The sequence below is a fragment of the Chlorocebus sabaeus genome, chromosome 20 (assembly GCF_047675955.1).
Source record: "Chlorocebus sabaeus isolate Y175 chromosome 20, mChlSab1.0.hap1, whole genome shotgun sequence".
In the NCBI taxonomy this organism is placed as follows: Eukaryota; Metazoa; Chordata; class Mammalia; order Primates; family Cercopithecidae; genus Chlorocebus; species Chlorocebus sabaeus.
In genome coordinates, this window is record NC_132923.1 from 115800465 (window position 1) to 115819601 (window position 19137).

The following is a 19137-nucleotide window of genomic DNA, read 5'->3' on the forward strand; positions in this document are numbered from 1 at the left end:
CTGTGGTCAACTCTAGGAATTGCTGACAGCTGTAAGAAATCACACATGCTGTGGGCAATAGCACAGCTTAGCCCCAGAAGTGAGAGTTGATGTTAAATCAAAGAGGCTGAGACTTCGCCCTGAGGGGAATAGGGAAGGAAGTAAGGGTTGCTGAGCTGCCCACTGTGCCCTAGGCCCTGTTGACAGTCTCTGCAGACAAGTTCCTTTACTTCTTGTTCTCATCTGTTAGAGACTGACTTATCTTCATTTGGTAAATGGTCCAGAGAAGTTAGGAAACTTACTAAGGGTGGTACAGCTTAGTCTATCAGGTTAGAATCCAGATCTGTCTTAAAGTCGTAAAAGGAACCACGACCCTTACACACCACCACATATCCCTGGGCCCTAATGCATTTGGAAGGGCCAGCTGGCTCAGCTCTATGCGGATGAGCATTTGTGGCCCATCATGAGCATATTTGCATGCACGGGGAATGAAGCTAATCATTACTTTTCCAATTGGGGTTTCTTCCTCCATGTCTATTTCAGGTGGGAGCCCCACAGTCTCTTCTTCCTTTATATTTATTTTTTAGAGACAGGGTCTTGTCTTGTAGCTCAGGCTGGAATGTAGTGGCACAACCGTAGCTTACTGCAGCCTTGAACTCCTGAGCTCAACAGATCCTCCTGCCTCAGCCTCCCAAATAGCTGGGATTATGGGCGTGTACCACCATGTTTGGCTAATTATTTATTTTATTATTTACTAATTTTTGAGACAGGGTCTCATTCTGTTGCTCAGGCTGGAGTGCAGTGATGCCATCATAGCTCACTGCAGCCTCAAACTCCTAGACTCAAGTGATCCTCCTGCCTCAGCCTTCTGAATAGATGGGACTACAGACACGTGGCATCACACTCAGCTAGTTTGTAAGCTTTTTTTATAGAGATAGCAACTCACTGGGTTGCCCAGGCTGGTCTTGAACTCCTGGTTTCAAGCGACCCTACTGCCAAGTCTCCCAAAGCATTGAGATTACAGGTGTGGGCCACAGTGCCCAGCTTCCTCCCCGCCACCTCCTTTTTCTTCTCTTCCTCCTCCTTTTTCTTCTCCTTCATCTTCTTTGTTTTCTCCTCCTCATCTTCTTCCTCCTCCTCCTCTTCCTCCTTTTCCTTCTCCTCCTTCCTTTTTTTTTTTTTTTTTTTGAGACAGAGTCTCGCTCTGTCACCAGGCTGGAGTGCAGTGGCATGATCTCAGCTCACTGCAAGCTCTGCCTCCCAGGTTCAAGCGATTCTCCTGCCTCAGCCTCCTGAGAAGCTGGGACTACAGGTAAGCGCCACCACACCCAGCTAATTTTTGTATTTTTAGTAGAGATGGGGTTTCACCTTGTTGGCCAGGATGGTCTCAATCTCTTGACCTTGTGATCCACCCACCTCGGCCTCCCAAAGTGCTGGGATTACAGGCGTGAGTCACCACACCTAGTTGTCCTTCCTTTTTAACCCCTTTGGCCTCCCATCTCTATGCCTTAATTACCTTGGGTCTAGATCTATTCTCAGCACGCCTTGGTGGACTTTTGCATATTTCTGTGCAAAGTATCTAATGATACTCAAGTCTCTTTGGGCTAATACAAATGCCTTCTCTTGGCATAACATGGCTTACTTTTTTTTTTTTTTGAGACGGAGTCTCGCTCTGTCGCCCAGGCTGGAATGCAGTGGCCGAATCTCAGCTCACTGCAAGCTCCGCCTCCCGGGTTTACGCCATTCTCCTGCCTCAGCCTCCCAAGTAGCTGGGACTACAGGCGCCCGTCACCTCGCCCGGCTAGTTTTTTGTATTTTTTAGTAGAGACGGGGTTTCACCGGGTTAGCCAGGATGGTCTCGATCTCCTGACCTCGTGATCCGCCCGTCTCGGCCTCCCAAAGTGCTGGGATTACAGGCTTGAGCCATGGCGCCCGGCCAACATGGCTTACTTTTAAAGGCCAGTCCCTCCAGGAGGAAAATGAAAGGGTCAGAGAACTCCAGCTTGCCACAACATTTTGGAAAGGTTTTTTTTTTTTTTTGGCGGGGGGCGGTGGGCGGGTGATAAACTTTACCCTTAGGGACTGGAAAATTTAGATTACCAAGCCACTTTCTTCAAAAAGACTTTGTCGCCAGGACACAGCAAACCAAGTCTCATGGACTTAATTAAGAAACTGAGTAGTCCCCCTGGGGCCAATCCTCAGCTCACTGAGGGAAAGAGAGCCATGATCCCACATGGTAACAAGCAATGCACCATCACCCAGCTATGAGGAAATGTACAAGTTTACAAGCTCAGTCTTCATCTGTCATCTAGCTCTTTGGGAATGTAGGTCTTTGACAGAGGCTGCATTGGGCTCTGGGAACAGTGGAATGGCTGGTCAAAGATACAATGTCCCTCTCATGGGCTAGCAGTGCCTGCTCTAGGATACTCTTGCTTTTCTCTCTCCCTGTGCAGTGAGACTCAGTCTGGGCTCTTGTGTTACTCAGAACTTCTCCAGGGTAACACCAAATCTTTAGGCAATTCATGATTATTCAGTCATTCAGCAAATTTCACATCCTATTTATTGAGTGCTAGATGTCAGAGATATTTTAAATAACTAAGTAATCTCCGGCCGGGCATGGTGGCTCATGCCTGTAATCCTAGCACTTTGGGAGGCTGAGGCGGGCAGATCCCCTGAGGTTGGGAGTTTGAGACCAGCCTGACCAACATGGAGAAACCCTGTCTCTATTAAAAATACAAAATTAGCTGGGTGTGGTGGCGTATGCCTGTAATCCCAGCTACTCGGGAGGCTGAGGCAGAAGGATCGCTTGAACCTGGGAGGCAGAGGTTGTGGTGAGCCAGAGATCGTGCCATTGCACTCTAGCCTGGGCAACAAGAGTGAAACTCTGTCTCAAAAAAAAAAAAAAAAAAAAAAAGCCAAGTAATCTCCCTGCATAAATGAAAAAAAAAATAGCCAAAACATATCCAAGAATTACTATTAGCCAGGGACTGAGCTAAGTGTTTTGCATTTGTTTTATTAATTAATTAATTTATTGAGATGGAGTCTAGCTCTATTGCCCAGGCTGGAGTGCAGTGGGGCAATCTTGGTTCACTGCAACCTCCACCTCCTGGGTTCAAGCGATTCTCTTGCCTCAGCCTCCAAAGTAGCTGGGATTACTGGCGCCGCCACCACGCCCAGCTAATTTTTTTAATTTTTAGTACAGATGGGGTTTCACTGAGTTGGCCAGGCCGGTCTCAAATTCCTGACCTCGTGATCTGCCTGCCTCAGCCTCCCAAAGTGCTAGGATTACAAGCGTGAGCCACTGCACCTGGCCACATTTGCTTTATTATTTATTATTTTTTTGAGACGGAGTTTTGCTCTTGTTGCCCAGGCTGGAGTGCAATGGTGCAATCTCGGCTCACCGCAACCGCCACCTCCCAGGTTCAAGTGATTCTCCTGCCTTAGCCTTCCCAAGTAGCTGGGATTATAGGCATGCACCAACAAGCCCGGCTAATTTTGTATTTTTAGTAGAGATGGGGTTTCTCTCTGTGGGTCAGGCTGGTCTCGAACTCCTGACCTCAGGTGATCCACCCACCTCGGCCTCCCAAAGTGCTGGGATTACAGGCGTGAGCCACTGCGCCTGGCCTGTTTTATTTTTTATGATAACTCCAGGAGGTAGAACCTCTTTATTTTACAGACGAGAAAACCAAGGCTTGGAGAAATTAAGTGCGTTCTCCAAGATCATACAGCTAATCAATGGTAGGGCAGAGAATCAAACTCAGGTCATTTGCTTCCAGTGGCTGCACTCGTGGAGAGTGCCCTGAGAGTTTTAAGCATCCACTGCCAAGAGGATCTAGAGGAAGGGTCCCTAGTTCAGCTTGGGGAGTGAAAAAAGGCTGCCTTGAGGAGGTGATGCTTGAGCCAAACCTTCAATCAGGAATTAGCCAATTGGCTAAGGGGAGTGAGGATGTTTTAGGGATACAGGGAGTAGCAGCAGGCTGCACATGGGCCCCAGCGCAAGGAGAATGGTTTCGTTTCCAATAGACCAAGGTGGCTGCAGCTCTGAATTTGAGGTAGTGTGTGGCAGATTGGAAGCAGAGCCCAGACTCTGAAAGACCTTAGATTTAGATTGGATCCTGAAGGTGATGGTAACAGGAAAGTTAACAAAACTAGCTTTTCTTGTTGACAGTACCTCTGGCCATAGTGGGTAGGTTGCTATGTTGAAGGCAACATGGCAAATCAGACCTAGAGTTAGATGCCTTGGGTTTGAATCCCTGTACATTTACTTAAAAGTTACGAGAATTTTCACATCTTTGAATCTCAGTTTTTAAATTTGTAGAAGCAGGAAGTGGTGGTTCACACCTGTAATTCCAGCACTTTGGGAGGCCGAAGTGGGCAGATTACTGGGGCCCAGGAGTTTGAGACCAGCCTGGATTACATGGTGAGACCCCTGCCTCTATTAAAAAAAAAGAAAAAATAGAAAAATTAGCCAGGCATGGTGGTGCGAACCTGTAGTCCCGACTACTCAGGAGGCTGAGGTGGGAGAATAATCTGAGCCCGGGGAAGTCGAGGCTGCACTGAACTGTGATTGTGCCACTGCACTCCAGCCTGAGACCCTATCTCAAAAATAAATAAATAGGCCAGGCATGGTGGCTCACACCTGTAATCCCAGCACTGTGGGAGGCTGAGGTGGGCGGATCACTTGAGGTCAGGAGTTTGAGACCAGCCTGGCAAACATGGTGAAACCCTATTTCTACTAAAAATACAAAAAATTAGCTGGGCGTGATGATGCACACCTGTAATCCCAGCTACTCAGGAGGCTGAGGTGGGAGAATCGCTGGAACCCAGGAGGTGGAAGTTGCAGTGAGCCGGGATCGCGCCATTGCACTCCAGCCTGGGAGACGACGAGACTCCGTCTCAAAACGACTCTTTCTCTCTATATATGCCGCTTATTATATAGATATATTAGCTGCTGTATGCAAGTGAGGAGGTCTTGACTTGAGCAGGGCCACTCTTTTGGACGAAAGAACAGAGCTCTACCTTTTTGACTTTGTTCCCTAGAAACATTCTCGATTGCCTGCGGCCAGAATCTTATCAGGGACTTTTACATTATTTTGCCCAAGGTCTATCCGTTTTAAAACAGATAATGTTCATAAAGTGCTTAGCTAAGACTGGCACACAGTAATTGTCTGATGCTTGCAGCTATTATTAAGTTAGAAAATGAAACTAGCTCAGAAAAGAATAACAATTAGGCAATTATCAGCCTGTTATCACTCTAGTGTAAATGAGAAGTCAAATCCTTTCCTGGGAACAGGTTTTGATTGGGATAAGGATGCCTGAGATTTCAGAAAATGAAAGGAGAATCTGGGAAACTGAAGGACCACTAGGAAATTCTTCCTGGAGCCAATCATGCCTGGAGAGGAGCAAAAAATTCCATCCTAAATAATCAGGTGTTACAAATCCAGACAGTTTAAGATGCCACAGTATGAAGTATCTGCTGTCTTTCAGTCTGGAGACGGGGGATGAGGCATCCTTTTCAATGTCAGAAACTATGGAGTCCTAGCTAGAAAGACGCCGTAGGGGGTTGTGGTATCACTCTCTTTCAGATGCTCTTTTATCCCAGCAAGAGCATTTGGGGCTCTCAGGGATTGTCACAAATTAAGCATCCACTATGTGTAGAGCTTTATATGAATTAAAAACAACGACAGGCCAGGTGCAGTGGCTCACGCCTGTAATCCCAGCACTTTGGGAGGCTGAGGCAGGTGGATCACCTGAGGTTGGGAGTTTGAGACCAGCCTGGCCAACATGGAGAAACCCTGTCTTTACTAAAAATACAAAATTAGCCAGGTGTGGTGCGTGCCTGTAATCCCAGCTACTCGGGAGGCTGAGGCAGAAGAATCGCTTGAACATGGGAGGTGGAGGTTTCGGTGAGCAGAGATTGTGCCATCGCACTCCAGCCTGGGCAACAAGAGCGAAACTCCGTCTCAAAAAACAACAACAACAACGAAAAAGGAAGGCAGTGTGTGAAGCAGGATAGCAGCAGGAGTCAGAACTAGACTCTAATCTTAGCTCTGCAAACCACACTGTCCATGCAACCTCGGAAAAGTCTTTTGTGCGTTTTGAGCCTCAATTTTCTCAGCTTTTCTGTTGTTGGATGGTATTGAGCCTCCCCAGTCTCAGTTTATTCATTTGTAAAATGGATACTACCTATTTCACAGGACTGCTTGAGATAACAAAGGGTACAGCGCTTAGTGCCATGTCTGGTAACTATTATATTAAAACTTGATTGCCCCATGATGCCTGCCATTGTTTTTTCTTTTTTCTTTTCTTTTTTTTTTTTGAGACGGAGCCTCACTCTGTTGCCCAGGCTGGAGTGCAATGGCACTCTCTCGGCTCACTGCAACCTCTGCCTTCTGGGTTCAAGTGATTCTCCTGCCTCAGCCTCCGGAGTAGCTGGTGCCTGCCACCACGCCTGGCTAATTTTTGTATTTTTAGTAGAGACGAGGTTTCACCATGTTGGCAAGGCTGGTCTTGAACTCCTGACTACAAGTGATCCACCGGCCTAGGCCTCCCAAAGTGCTGGGATTACAGGCGTGAGCCACCGCGCCCGAACGATGCCTGCCATTCTTTTCCACTCAGTGCTACTGTGCTTAGGACAAGGCCGCTGCTAAGGAGTGGAGTGTGCGGGGTTGCGGTTGGGAGGGATCTTGGCAGGTCTAGCTGGGAAGAAAATCCGTATCAACAAATGTCACCCAGCATAGGACACTGGGGAGCTGATCACTGGCTGCTGGTCAAAAAGCGCTCCAGTCCTGGGGAAGGCCTAGGTTTGAATCTATCCACAGACCTCAGTTAAGGCTGCTGATTAGATATGGCGGCTCAGATCATGTCCCCAGCCAACATGGGAGGCGGCAAGGTTCATCCAGATGAAGGTGGCATTTAGATTTAGGCTCTGTCCTTTCCCAATAAGATGACCTTGGGCCAGTCACGTTTCCTGTGTGTCCTCGGGAAATGGTGCTCCTCATTCACCTCTCAGAGCGTCTGAAGAGGAAGTGTCGACACAATGGGTGTGAAATGCGTGGGTTACGGGCCGGCAGGTGGCATTGGTTATGCGAAGTCCCCGCGGGGGGTCCTTATCCAACGGGTTCCATTCCGGTTAAGCGGTTCCTTACCCAGGAACCGGGGTTTCTCGCCTCGCCGCTGCCTCTCCGCCTCTGCGGGCAGGGCTCAGCGAAGAGCCGATTCCGGGGCCATTACCATTGTTCTTCGAGGCTGGGCCGCAGGGGAGGGCTCCCGCAAGCCAGACCTCGCCTTTGGTCTCTCCCTCCGCCCCGCACCCGCGCCGCTGTATACCGGAGAAGCCCCCCTCGCCGATCTTTGCCGAGGAAGCGAGTTAGCCCCTGAGCGCTCCCGAACGGCGGCCGAGGACGCACCCGAGCGTCTCCGAAGAATCCCGACCCCTCGCAGTCTCCGGAAAGAGCCGAAGAGGCTTCCCACCCTCGGCCTCCCGAGTCATTCCGAAAAAGCCCGAAGTTTTCCGAGCGGCCGTCCTGCCGGACTGCTGGAGGCGGCCACAGCGCCATGTTGGATGCTCTGCTCGTTGAGTGAAGAAAATCCGCCGGCATCGCCTAAGCCCCGCTACTGAGAAGGGCGCCGCTTCCCCCGGGGAGGGGGATAAAGATCCCCCGCCGCCGGCCCATGAGGATATTGCCGTGAAAGGTCCGGTCTCTCCGCCTCCTGCCCCCGCCGGGTCCGGCCCCCCCCCTGGGGTCGCGTTGTCACGGAGACCGGCAGCCGGTGGTGCTGGCCCGCGGGGCGGCTGCTGCTGCCGACGGCGGCGGCGGCGGAGGCGGCGGCGGCGGCGGCGTCGGGCGTGTGTGACCGGCCCCGGCCCCCTCCTCCTCCTCCTCCCAGGCTCCCCCCAGCCCCCCGCTCCCGCCGCCTCCCCGGGTCTGCCCCCATCCCGCCCCCCCGCTGCCCCCGGCCCCTGCACCCCGGCGCGCCCGGTCCCGCTCTGGGGGGGTTGGTGGCTTCGCTTTGCCATGAGTTTACCGCAGAAACCGGCTCTGAAATCAGGCACAGCGACTGCAGCAGGAACCGGACCCGGCACCGGAGCGGCGGCGGCGGCGGCAGCAGCGGTACCGCCTCCTCACCCGGCGGCGGCAGCAGCGGCGGCAGCGGCGGCGGCGGCAGCGGCGGCGGCGGCGGCGGCGGCCCCCCCTCCTCACCCGAACATCAGGGCCCTCCAGACCCAGGCGCCCCAACAGTATCCTTTTCACCTTCCTGTCGGCCCTTAGGTTCTCGTCATCGCAGCCCAGGGGTACCCCGCAGCCCAGGGGACCCTCCTGTCGGCCGCCACAGCCCAGCCTGGAAAGGGGCAGCGGCTCAAGCCCCTGCATCGGGCTTGGCCGGAGCTTTTGGGGTGCCCCGGCAGCCGCACTGCGGGGGGACCCCGAGACCCTCAGCAGTACTGTGAAAGCTAGCTCCACTTGGCCATGCTTCTGCAGCCCCTTTTAGAGCTTGGGGACCCTTCTCCCCTAAGGTGCCTTCCCCCTCTTTATTGGGCAGAATTTGCTTGGTGTCTGGGACCAACCCTGCAGGGAAGGCTTTTCTCTGGTTGTTGTGAGGATTACACCCTTCTACTCACCTCCCCTCGACTCCCCCTACAGCGGGACACGATGGGCTTCCCTAATTATTATTAGTACATAATAAACTTTATCGGTAAATTTCTCGTTTGAAACTAATCAGCTCGTTTCCGAGGTAAGTTGGATTTTCAGTCTAAGGTGAAAATGTACAGAAAGCAGTTCCTCTGGATAGTTTTTTTTAGTAATGGGAGAGTTGTGATGTGGTTTGTGGTAGATCGAGATCTAAGGAGGAAATGTGACGCCGGACGCTTCCCTGTCTTTGACCTTTTTAAAGGAAGAGGAAGTTCACTGACATTACCCATCACCCACAAAAGTCTCACTTCTTGGAAGATTTGTGTTAGGCTGAATATTTTTAATGGGCTTTGATTTACTCTTCATAGGCCTGGTGATGTCTAGAGAGTTACCAGGGCTTCTGGAGGAAAGTCTAGTATTGAATGTTTCTAATTTCATGTTATTTGCTCGATTGTAGAATTTTGGACAGCTTTGATTGAAAAGACTTGGTGATGGGGTATTTTAGTCAAAAACTAACCGGTGAAGGTAAAACGTTGAATTCATGAATTCCACGGAGATTTAGAAAGGTATTGCGTACCTGAGAATAACATTTCATCATGCATCACCTCCTCCCTGCACCCACTGTATTTGTGTAAATCAATAATGATTGGATGTTAGATGTGTTGTGTTTGTGTCATCGTGTGTTTGACTTTTAGAGATTGTAGGATGTTTGAGCAAGTAAGAAGCTAACTGCTGTGAGGTCCCCAGATTATTTCACAGTCTGTAGTTTGATTCTTGTCTGTATAGATTACTTTGAGAAGGGAAAGCAGTCTCCCTTCTAGAGTCATTTCAGGCCATTGTTTTCTGCCAAGTGTCATTTTCTCTGTTCTTTAAATCTAGTTCATGTTTTTCAATCCAGGCACCGTGGTGCAGTGTAAAGATAAATTCCTTTCCAGTGTGACGTGTGTACTGATTTCATAATGTTTTTATCCTGCGTGATTGTGTTCAGTTAGGAATTGTTCAGCGATGAGAAGGTGTAGTGATAACTTAGCGTTGCTTGTGGAAAACCTGGTTAGTTTTGGTCAGTGTCTCCGGGGTTGGGGAAGGTTGGCTGGTTTGCCTACTTCAAGGCAGAGTTCAGTGTTGGATCTCTTAAACCTGTCTTTGCTTACTACTTTGTGAGTTTAAATTCCTTTCTAATTTCATGTTTTGCCTTGATTGCCTATACTTGGTTAGGACTTTTAAGTTTCTGAATTGTGCCACTAAGTAAATTACTCATTACCTGCATCTTTGAGTTGTTTTGGTAATTAAACAGAAATGAAAGGAAACCCATAGAGGGTGTCCTTGATGTACAGAGTAGTAAGGACCGCAGTGCTGAATGTGACACTGCTTGGTGAATTTGGTGGCTTTTTAGGACACAAAGAGCTGTGTTTCAAGTATGCTTTTTCTCAGTGCATTTCATCGAAGGACTTATAAAAGCTCTGAGTTGGTTGCAACATTCAAGTAGTTAAAAACTGAAACTTAATTTTCTTTTGAATAAAAAGCAGCTGTTAAAGAGATAAATTTAAGTGTAATTTCCAGTGTAAATAATTTTAAACCAATTTTAGTTGAATGGAATACTTACTTTTATGTGGCTTTGTTTTTACTTTGCCTCATGCCATTGAAGCTAAAATTAATCTTCCTTTTGATGTGTTTCACAGCTCTTATTATTTTCTGTTTGCTTTTACACACTGAAAGGTTACAATTGCTAAAAATAGAACATTTTATTGTATAAACAGTAAATGAAGTATAGGTTATAGATTTCATCAGAACATACCAGTGGTGAAGTGTTATCAACTGGTAATGGGGTATTGATTAAAAAAGAATTGAAATAGAGCAGTTCTGCTTTTCTATCCCGAGGGAGTATGGGCATTTGTATTTGACGCAAGTGGTCACTGTTCAGTAAGTTGATAACATTTAAGCATCTTGGCAGGAGTGCATAGCTGGAGTTGCACTTTTCATGGCTTGAATAGATTTCCAGACCCTCAAAGTATGTGAGTATAGTTGTGTTTGTGTTGAATTAATAAGTTCAGACAGTTTTATTTATTCATTTTTTGAGACAGAGTCTCGCTGTGTCGCCCAGGCTGGAGTGCAGTGGTGTGATCTCAGCTCACTGCAACCTATGCCTGCTGGATTCAAGGGATTCTCATGCCTCAGCCTCCTGGGTAGCTGGGATTACAGCTGTGTGCCACCATGTCCAGGAAATTTTTTGTAGGGTGTGATCAGCATCCCAAACTGCTGGAGTTACAGGCGTGAGCCACTGCACCTGGCCAGACGGTATTTTAAATTTGTAAAAATACTAGAAAGATTTGCGTGGCACTGTGTCCTTCATTTATACTTAGTGTTCAAGTGACAAATCAGAAATGAGGAGAAGTGTTAACATTAACGGATTTGAATGTAAACTGAAACCCGCTTAAAAGTAGGAATAAGTATTGCATGGCAGGGCCCATAAGGCCATTTCAAGTAGTGGCCTTTGGCTTAAAAGCAGCAGATGTTGGGGGCCTGGCAGAGGGCAGGCCAGGATGGTAGAGGCTGGAAAAAGAAAAACTCTGATATGGAAAGTGCTAAAGGAATGGTGAAATGGGCTTAGGGTTTTCATAACATAATCCAGCATGAAGTTTATAGGTTATGAAATTAGCACTTTAAAATATTTGCCTTGAGATATGCTCACCCTAACTTTCCTGTATGAGGTTCCAAGAGGCTCTGTGGAGAATCTTAACAGTGATTCTTAACCTTTTCTGGGTAACAAACAACTTTGACATGTTGATGAAAGCTATATGGACCCTTTCCACAGAAAACTGTGCATACACAGAAACTGTTGCTTACATTTTTTTGGGGGGGCAGTTCTTGGCCCCCCCCTTAAAAGCCTAGCCCTTTAGATTGAAATTGCTCACCCTTCAGATAATTCAAGATAAATGAGTTTGAATTTAGGTATCCAAGTAGTTTTGACTTAAAAAGTACAACTTTGCAGTCTGTTACGAATACACAATGTTCTCTCTATATGGAAAGACTTCAGGGTGTAATTTCTCTCAGGGTTGCTGACACTTCTGGGGAGTCTAGTTACTGTTTTGGGACAGCCAATATAGTTAAGAAAATCAAGCGGTGGGTTCTTACTAGGAGATAAATTTGGGAAAGACCTGCATCAACCAGAAAATACCTCATGTTCTTAGCTAGTTTGTCATACATATATGACATATATATTAAAAACCACTATTCCTGTTATTTTGGTATTGGAGTTTTCCTTTTTAATTTCTGTATTGATATTCAGTTTTATCGTACAGGCTGAAGCCAATAACATTTTCTGTCTTCTTTTTTGCCTGTTTACCAAAGCTAAATCTGAATAATTAATAATAATATTTATTTATTGAGTTCCTGCTATCCTGGGAGCCAGACATGCATGATTTTATTTAATTCCCAGGAGAACTTTAATAAGGTAGTCGGTATTGTCCGTATTTTATAGGTGAGGAAACTGAAATGCAGAGAAGTAATGTTTCCAGGGTTCTCCTAGTAAGTGGTGGTCTGTGATTCAGACTGGTATGACTGACTCCAAAGCCCATGAATGCCTTTTTTACTATGCTTGGCTGTTTCTCCCCCAGCCTGTATGTGGGAATGGGAGGAAGAATACTCTCCTCTATTTGAGAGCCAGGGGAAGGTCCGTATACAGAAATGAGGTTCTCTGGAGTAATCTAGAACACAGTGGTACTGTACTTTGTTTTAATTAGTTAATAGTCACATACTGCTAGACAAGTAGGTTATCTTTAACTTATTGAGCCTTAAGACATAGGCCTTTGGTTCAGTGCATGTTCCTGCTTGTTCAGAAGTTAGCAAGGCCTCAAGCAGAATACCGTTATAATTAGCAATTAGAATTGTGTAGCTCATCTAGTGGCCAGCAGTCTTTCTGCTCCTAAGCCCTACCATCAAGAAAACGTCATATATTGAGTACAGATCCTCCTATAGGAGGACAGAGGGCAACAGATACAAGATGGAGATAAGGAAGAAAGTTACTCAGATGCCTGAGTTCCAGCTCAGCTGCTGCTGCTTGCTGTCCTAGGTTTATGGGTTTCAGAGGGAAATGTTTTCTATACCTGATCTTAGCTAGAAAGTCAAGAAGTGATCAAAGTGAAGTATTTTCTATCAAACCATGAGAGTTTAAACCAACTTAGGACTGATGCATTGATTTTCCATATTGGGGTTTCTGAAAACATTTTTGATTTATTATTATTTTTGAGACAAGAGTTTTGCTCTTGTCACCCAGGCCGGAGTGCAGTGGTGCGATCTCAGCTCACTGCAACCTCCACCTCCCGGGTTCAAGTGATTGTCCTTCCTCGGCCTCCTGAGTCGCTGGGATTACGGGTGTGTACCACCATGCCTGGCTAATTTTTGTATTTTTAGTAGAGACTGGGTTTCACCATGTTGACCAGGGTGGACTTGAACTCCTGGCTTCAGGTAATCCGCCTGCCTCAGCCTCCCAAAGTGCTGGGATTACAGGTGTGTGCCACCATGCCTGGCACCCGGCCCTGATCTGGTGAAACCCGGTCTCTACGAAAAATACAAAAATTAGCTGGGTGTGGTGGCGCCTGCCTGTAATTTCAGCTACTTGGGAGGCCGAGGCAGGAGAATCGCTTGAACCCGGCAGGCAGAGGTTACAGTGAGCCAAGATTGCACCACTGCGCTCCAGCCTGGGTTACAGAGTGAGACTCCGCCTCAAAAAAACAAAACAAAACAAAACAAAATGAAATCAAAGGTCTTCTAGAAAATGTTTGAAAACCACATCTTTTTTTTTTTTTTGAGACCAAGTCTCGCTTTGTTGCCAGGCTGGGGTGTAGTGGCACGATCTTGGCTCACTGCAACCTCCGCCTCCTGGGTTCAAACAATTCCCCTACCTCAGCCTCCTGAGTAGCTGGGACTACAGGTGTGTGCCACCATGCCTGGCTAATTTTTTGTATTTTAGGAGAGACGGGGTTTCACCGTGTTAGCCAGGATGGTCTCTCTCTATCTCCTGACCTTGTGATCCGCCTGCCTCAGCTTCCCAAAGTGCTGGATTACAGGTATCAGCCACTGTGCCCAGCCGAGAACCACGTCTTAAATCAATGGAGAGGATTCCTGTAATCCCGGCACTTTGGGAGGCCGAGGTGGGCAGATCATGAGGTCAGGAGATCGAGACCATCCTGGCTAACACGGTGAAACCCCATCTCTACTAAAAATACAAAAAATTGGCAGGGCATGGTGGCAGGTGCCTGTAGTGCCAGCTACTTGGGAGGCTGAGGCAGGAGAATGGCGTGAACCTGGGAGGCAGAGCTTGCAGTGAGCTGAGATTGCGTTACTGCACTCTGGCCTGGGTGACGATGAGACTCTGTCTCAAAAAAAAAAAACAACAAAATAAATAAATGGAGAGCATTGCCACATTTTGCCATTTATATTGAGGCTTTAATAGGTGTGGCAAGTTTATGAATTCATTAATTCAGCACCCACTGTGTGCTGCTACACTAAGTGCTAGATGTAGGATTGAAGAGCTAAGGTAGAAATATTTGCCCTCAAAGAACTTTGTCCTTTTGGGTAGAGGTGGGTAAACAAAACGTCATGAGGCAAGTACAGTGATAATTCTGCTGTGAGGGTAGTCTGGGGAAGGAGGAGTTAAGACTTTCTAAAAGAAGTTGACATCTCAGCTAAATTGGAAGAATGAATAAGAACCCAGGTTTACATAGCTTTCTCTTCTGCCGGCCTACTTTTCCCAATTCCGTTGCTGTTGCGTAGAGTTTTAACAAATGGATTTCAGTCACGTTTCAGGCCTTTTTTTTTTTTTTGAGACGGAGTCTCGCTCTGTCGCCCAGGCTGGAGTGCAGTGGCCGGATCTCAGCTCACTGCAAGCTCTGCCTCCTGGGTTTACACCATTCTCTTGCCTCAGCCTCCCGAGTAGCTGGGACTACAGGCACCCACCACCTCGCCCAGCTAGTTTTTTGTATTTTTTTTTAGTAGAGATGGGGTTTCACCCGGTTAACCAGGATGGTCTTGATCTCCTGACCTCGTGATCCGCCTGTTTTGGCCTCCTGGAGTGCTGTCATTACAGGCTTGAGCCACCGCACCTGGCCGCTTTTTTTTTTTTTTTTTTTTTTTTTTTTTTGCTAGAGGAGATACCAGAAAAAGTGACAAACACGAGCTAAAAATTCAAAGTATTTTTTGTATCATAATCTGAGGAATTAGTGTATGAAAAGGAGCTACATATCTGATCTGATCTGTGGTTGGTCTGTTCCTGGTCTCCTTCCCACTGCATCTTATAATATCCTTGCCCTTTTGATACTAGACTTTGGCTTAGAAACAGTACTTGCTAGCCTTAAAATAGATTTACCTTGGTGTATTGAGAAGTGCACCTGATTTGGAGGCAAAAAATCCTGGATTTGAGTTTGGCTCTTTCATTGTAATAGATATCTTATCTTGGACTAACCATGCAATTGCTCCAGGCATTGGTTATCCCTTCTCTGAAATGTAGGGGCTAGACTCATTTATTCAGTGACCTTCTTGAATTATAATTGCTTATGATTGTCCTTTGAGATTTGTGTTATTGCAAGTAGAGGGGAGGGAATTTACAGAAACCAGTTAATGGTTTCTTTGTCTGATAGTAAGTGACATGTTTTTGTGGTGGCTTATTGATATTAGAAGATACTAACATGGGGCAGAGGCAAAGCGGTTTGCTCATATAAGCTGCTTCTGGTTTTAGGCTTGTTAATGTTAGATTCACCCAAAGAGATTGAAGCTCTCTGTAACTTTAGTGGTGAAGACTGTATAGTTAGTTGTGAGATAGTGTGAGACCATAAAGTAAGGTTGCCATGGTCATTTGCTGGCTTGTTCTGGGTGATGATACAGTTAGTTCTTTATGAGATATGAGGGAAAGTAAGTTCTGGAATAAACTCTGTGGTACTGTGGTAAGACACAATCTATTTTTGCCTAAGGAATAATACTTTGAGCTAATATAATAGGAAACTAACTAGTTCCTGATTTTTAGCCACACATATGACTTTAAGCAATGGATAAACTGCAGCTGAGACTTACACAGATGAAATATGGCAGGCTCCCAAGCGACTTCTGAATTCTCGAATGGCTTCCAGTTCTCTGGCTTCCTGCCAACCAAAAGGAATTTTTCAATCTCCTGTAGCTCAGCTGAAATTTGAGATAGTTAAACTATTTTAAGTGCATTTGAAATTTGTTGGTTTTTATGACTTCCTTTTTTTTTTTTTTTTTTTTTTTTTTTTAGGATTTTGCTCTGTCACCCAGGCTGGAGTGTCATCTTGGCTCACTGCAACCTCTGCTTCCTGGGTTCAAGTGATTCTCATGCCTCAGCCTCCCAAATAGCTGGGATTACAGGTGTGTACCACCACACCTAGCTAATTTTTGTAGTTTTAGTAGAGATAGATTTCGCCATGTTGGCCAGCCTGCTCTTGAACTCCTGACTTCAAGTGATCCATCCGCCTCGACCTCCCAAAGTTCTGGAATTACAGGTGTTAGCCGCTGTGCCCAGCCATGATCTTCATTAACTAGTAATTGTTTTGTACTTTTTTTTTTTGAGACAGAGTCTCTGTTGTCTAGGCTGGAGTGCAGTGCCGCAGTCTTGGCTCACTGCATCCTCTGCTCCTGGGCTCAAATGATTCTCCTCCCTTAGCTTCCTGAGTAGCTGGGATTACAGGTGCGTGCCATCATACCCATCTAATTTTTGTATGTTGGGTACAGGTGGGGTTTCACCATGTTGGCCAGGCTGTTCTCGAACTCCCGACCTCAAGTGATCTGCCCATGTCAGCCTTCCAAAGTGTTGGGATTACAGGTGTGAGCCCCGCACCCGGCCTGTTTTGTACTTTGTTGAACCCGCTGTGTGCTGCCTGACTCTTAGAAGACATTGAATTTTGTTAATAGAATGTAAACTCTATGAAGGCAGAGATTTTTGTTTGTTTTGTTCACTGTGGAATTACTAGCATCTAGAATAGTGCTTGACAGAGAGTAGGAAGTCTGTAAATTTATTTATTTTTGAGATGGAGTTTTGCTCTTGTCGCCCAGGCTGGAGTGCAGTGGCACAATCTCAGCTCCCTTCAACCTCCACCTCCAGGGTTCAAGTGATTCTCCTGCTTCAGCCTCTAGAGTAGCTGGGACTATGCACCACCTCTGGCTGATTTTTGTATTTTTAGTAGAGATGAGGTTTCACCCTGTTGGTCAAGATGTTCTCAATCTCCTCATCTTGTGATCTGCTCGCCTTGGCCTCCCAAAGTGCTGGGATTACAGGCCTGAGCCACAGCGCCTGGCCTGTAAATATTTATTAAGTGAAATGTTAAGTGCGTTGGACTTTGGGAATCAATTTGAAGATTAGTTTTAGGATTAATATAGATGGCATCACAACTCACTTACAGCATTCAGAGCTGCCCTCAAATTATTTTGCACTGATGTATAATTGAATTGAAAATAATTCTATAATTTTCTTTCAGATGGAATAGCATTGACCCAGTTTACAAAGCCATCTGAAGTTCTGAGTTGTATTTGAAGTACATATAGATACTGAGGATTAGGGTTGGTATGAAGGCCAAAGAGGAACAACATCTGTAGTTAAATATTATTGTTAAAAAGTTATGATTATAAGAACAACATATAATTAAATGAGAATTTTGGAAAAATATAGAAAAGAGAAGTAAAAAATAGTAAAAAATCACTCATAATCTTATTAGTAGAGAAAAACCACTTTTTTTTTTTTTGAGACGAGTCTCACTCTTGTCACCCAGGCTGGAGTGCAGTGGCGCAATCTCGGCTCACTGCAAGCTCCGCCTCCCGGGTTCACGCCATTCTCCTGCCTCAGCCTCCTGAGTAGCTGGGACTACAGGCGCCCACTACCACGCCCGGCTAATTTTGTTTTGTATTTTTAGTAGAGACGGGGTTTCACTGTATTAGCCAGGATGGTCTCGATCTCCTGACCTCGTGATCCGCCTGCCTCAGCCTCCCAAAGTGCTGGGATTACAGGTGTGAGCCACCATGCCCGGCCTTTTTTTTTTTTTTTTTTTTTTTGTGGGGGAACAGAGTCTTGCCCTGTTGCCCAGGCTGAAGTGCAGTGGCACAATCTTGGGTCACTGCAACCTCTGCCTCCCAGCTTCAAGCAGTTCTGCCTCAGCCTCCAGAGTAGCTGGGATTACAGGTGTGTGCCATTATATGCGGCTAATTTTTGTATTTTGGGTAGAGGTGGGGTTTCACCATATTGGCCAGGCCGGTCTCGAACTCCTGACTTCAGGTGATCTGCCCACCTTGGCCTCCCAAGGTGCTGGGATTACAGGTGTGAGCCACCGTGCCTTGCCACTTTTTTTAAGAGACAGGGTGGTCATGGCTCACTACAGCCTTGACCTCCTGGGCTCAAGCAGTCATCCCACCTCAGCCTCCCAAGGAGTGGGGACCACAGGTGTGTGCCACCACGCCCAGCTAATTTTTTTGTAGAGATGGGGTTTTGCCATGTTACCCAGGCTGGTCTCAAACTCCTGGGCTCAAGCCGCTTGCTCACCTTGGCCTCCCAAAGTGCTGGGATTATAGGCATGTGTACCACTTTTAACATTTTGGTGTATTTCTTTTCTGATTTTTTTTTTTTTCTGTGGATTTTGATATTCGTGGACATAACATTTTTGTAACATAAAGTGAGATTATGTACATAGTTTTGTATCTTGCTTAATTTGCTACCTAAGTGTCTGCCATGAAAAGTACTTTTTTTGGCCAGGTATGGTGGCTCATGCTTGTAATCCCAGTACTTTGGGAGGCTGGAGCAGGATGATCACTTGAGTTTAGGAGTTTGAGACCAGCCTGGGCAACACAGTGAGACCCCATCTCTACTAAAAATTAAAAAATAGTTTGCCAGGAGTGGCAGTGCATACCTGTAGTCCCCACTACTCAGGAGGCTGAGGCTGGAGGATTGCTTGAGCCCGGGAGGTCAAGGCTGTAGTGAGACCTGATTTTGTGCCATTGCACACCAGCCTGGGTGAAAGGGCAAGACTCCAAAAAAAATAAAAAGAGGTACTTTTTTTTTTTTTTTTTTAATTGAGACAGAGTCTTACTCTGTCACCTAGGCTGAAGTGCAGTGGCACTATCTCAGCTCACTGCAAACTCTGTCTCCTGGGTCAAGCAGTTCTGCCTCAGCCTCCCGAGTAGCTGGGATTACAGGTGTCCTCCACCACGACCGGCTAATTTTTTGTATTTTTAGTAGAGACGGGGTTTCACTGTGTTGGCCAGGCTGGTCTCAAACTCCTGACCTCAAGTGATCTGCCCACCTCGGCCTCCCAAAGTGTTGGGATTACAGGCATGAGCCACTGCGTCCAGCCAAGAGATACTTCTTGAATAGTTTTATTCTATATCTACTTGGAATGTAAGTTAACTTTTTGTTTCTTTGGAATGTTTTTCTTGGGAATATTTTTTCACCTTTGGCTTTTAGCTTAGAAGTTATGACTGCACATTACAAAGGGGAGTGTTCAAACCTTTATCAATAAGTCAAACATCTTTT

General features: G+C 46.5%; 1 protein-coding gene across 25 annotated transcripts in view; it reads left to right on the forward strand.

Moving 5' to 3' along the window:
* The first annotated feature begins 7569 nt into the window (after positions 1 to 7569).
* Positions 7570 to 19137, forward strand: part of EIF4G3 (eukaryotic translation initiation factor 4 gamma 3) — a 373903-nt gene continuing 362335 nt past the window's right edge. For 9 of the 25 annotated variants that reach the window (XM_073007726.1, XM_073007727.1, XM_073007729.1 and 6 more), the window contains exon 1: positions 7912 to 8221. In XM_073007726.1, coding sequence (XP_072863827.1) covers positions 7998 to 8221 — 224 coding nt within the window. In that variant the 5' untranslated portion in view covers positions 7912 to 7997. Of the gene's footprint in view, positions 7675 to 7896; positions 8222 to 8696; positions 8716 to 19137 lie in introns of those variants that run through there. The other 16 variants (XM_073007734.1, XM_073007735.1, XM_073007738.1 and 13 more) reach the window with 5 other exon arrangements.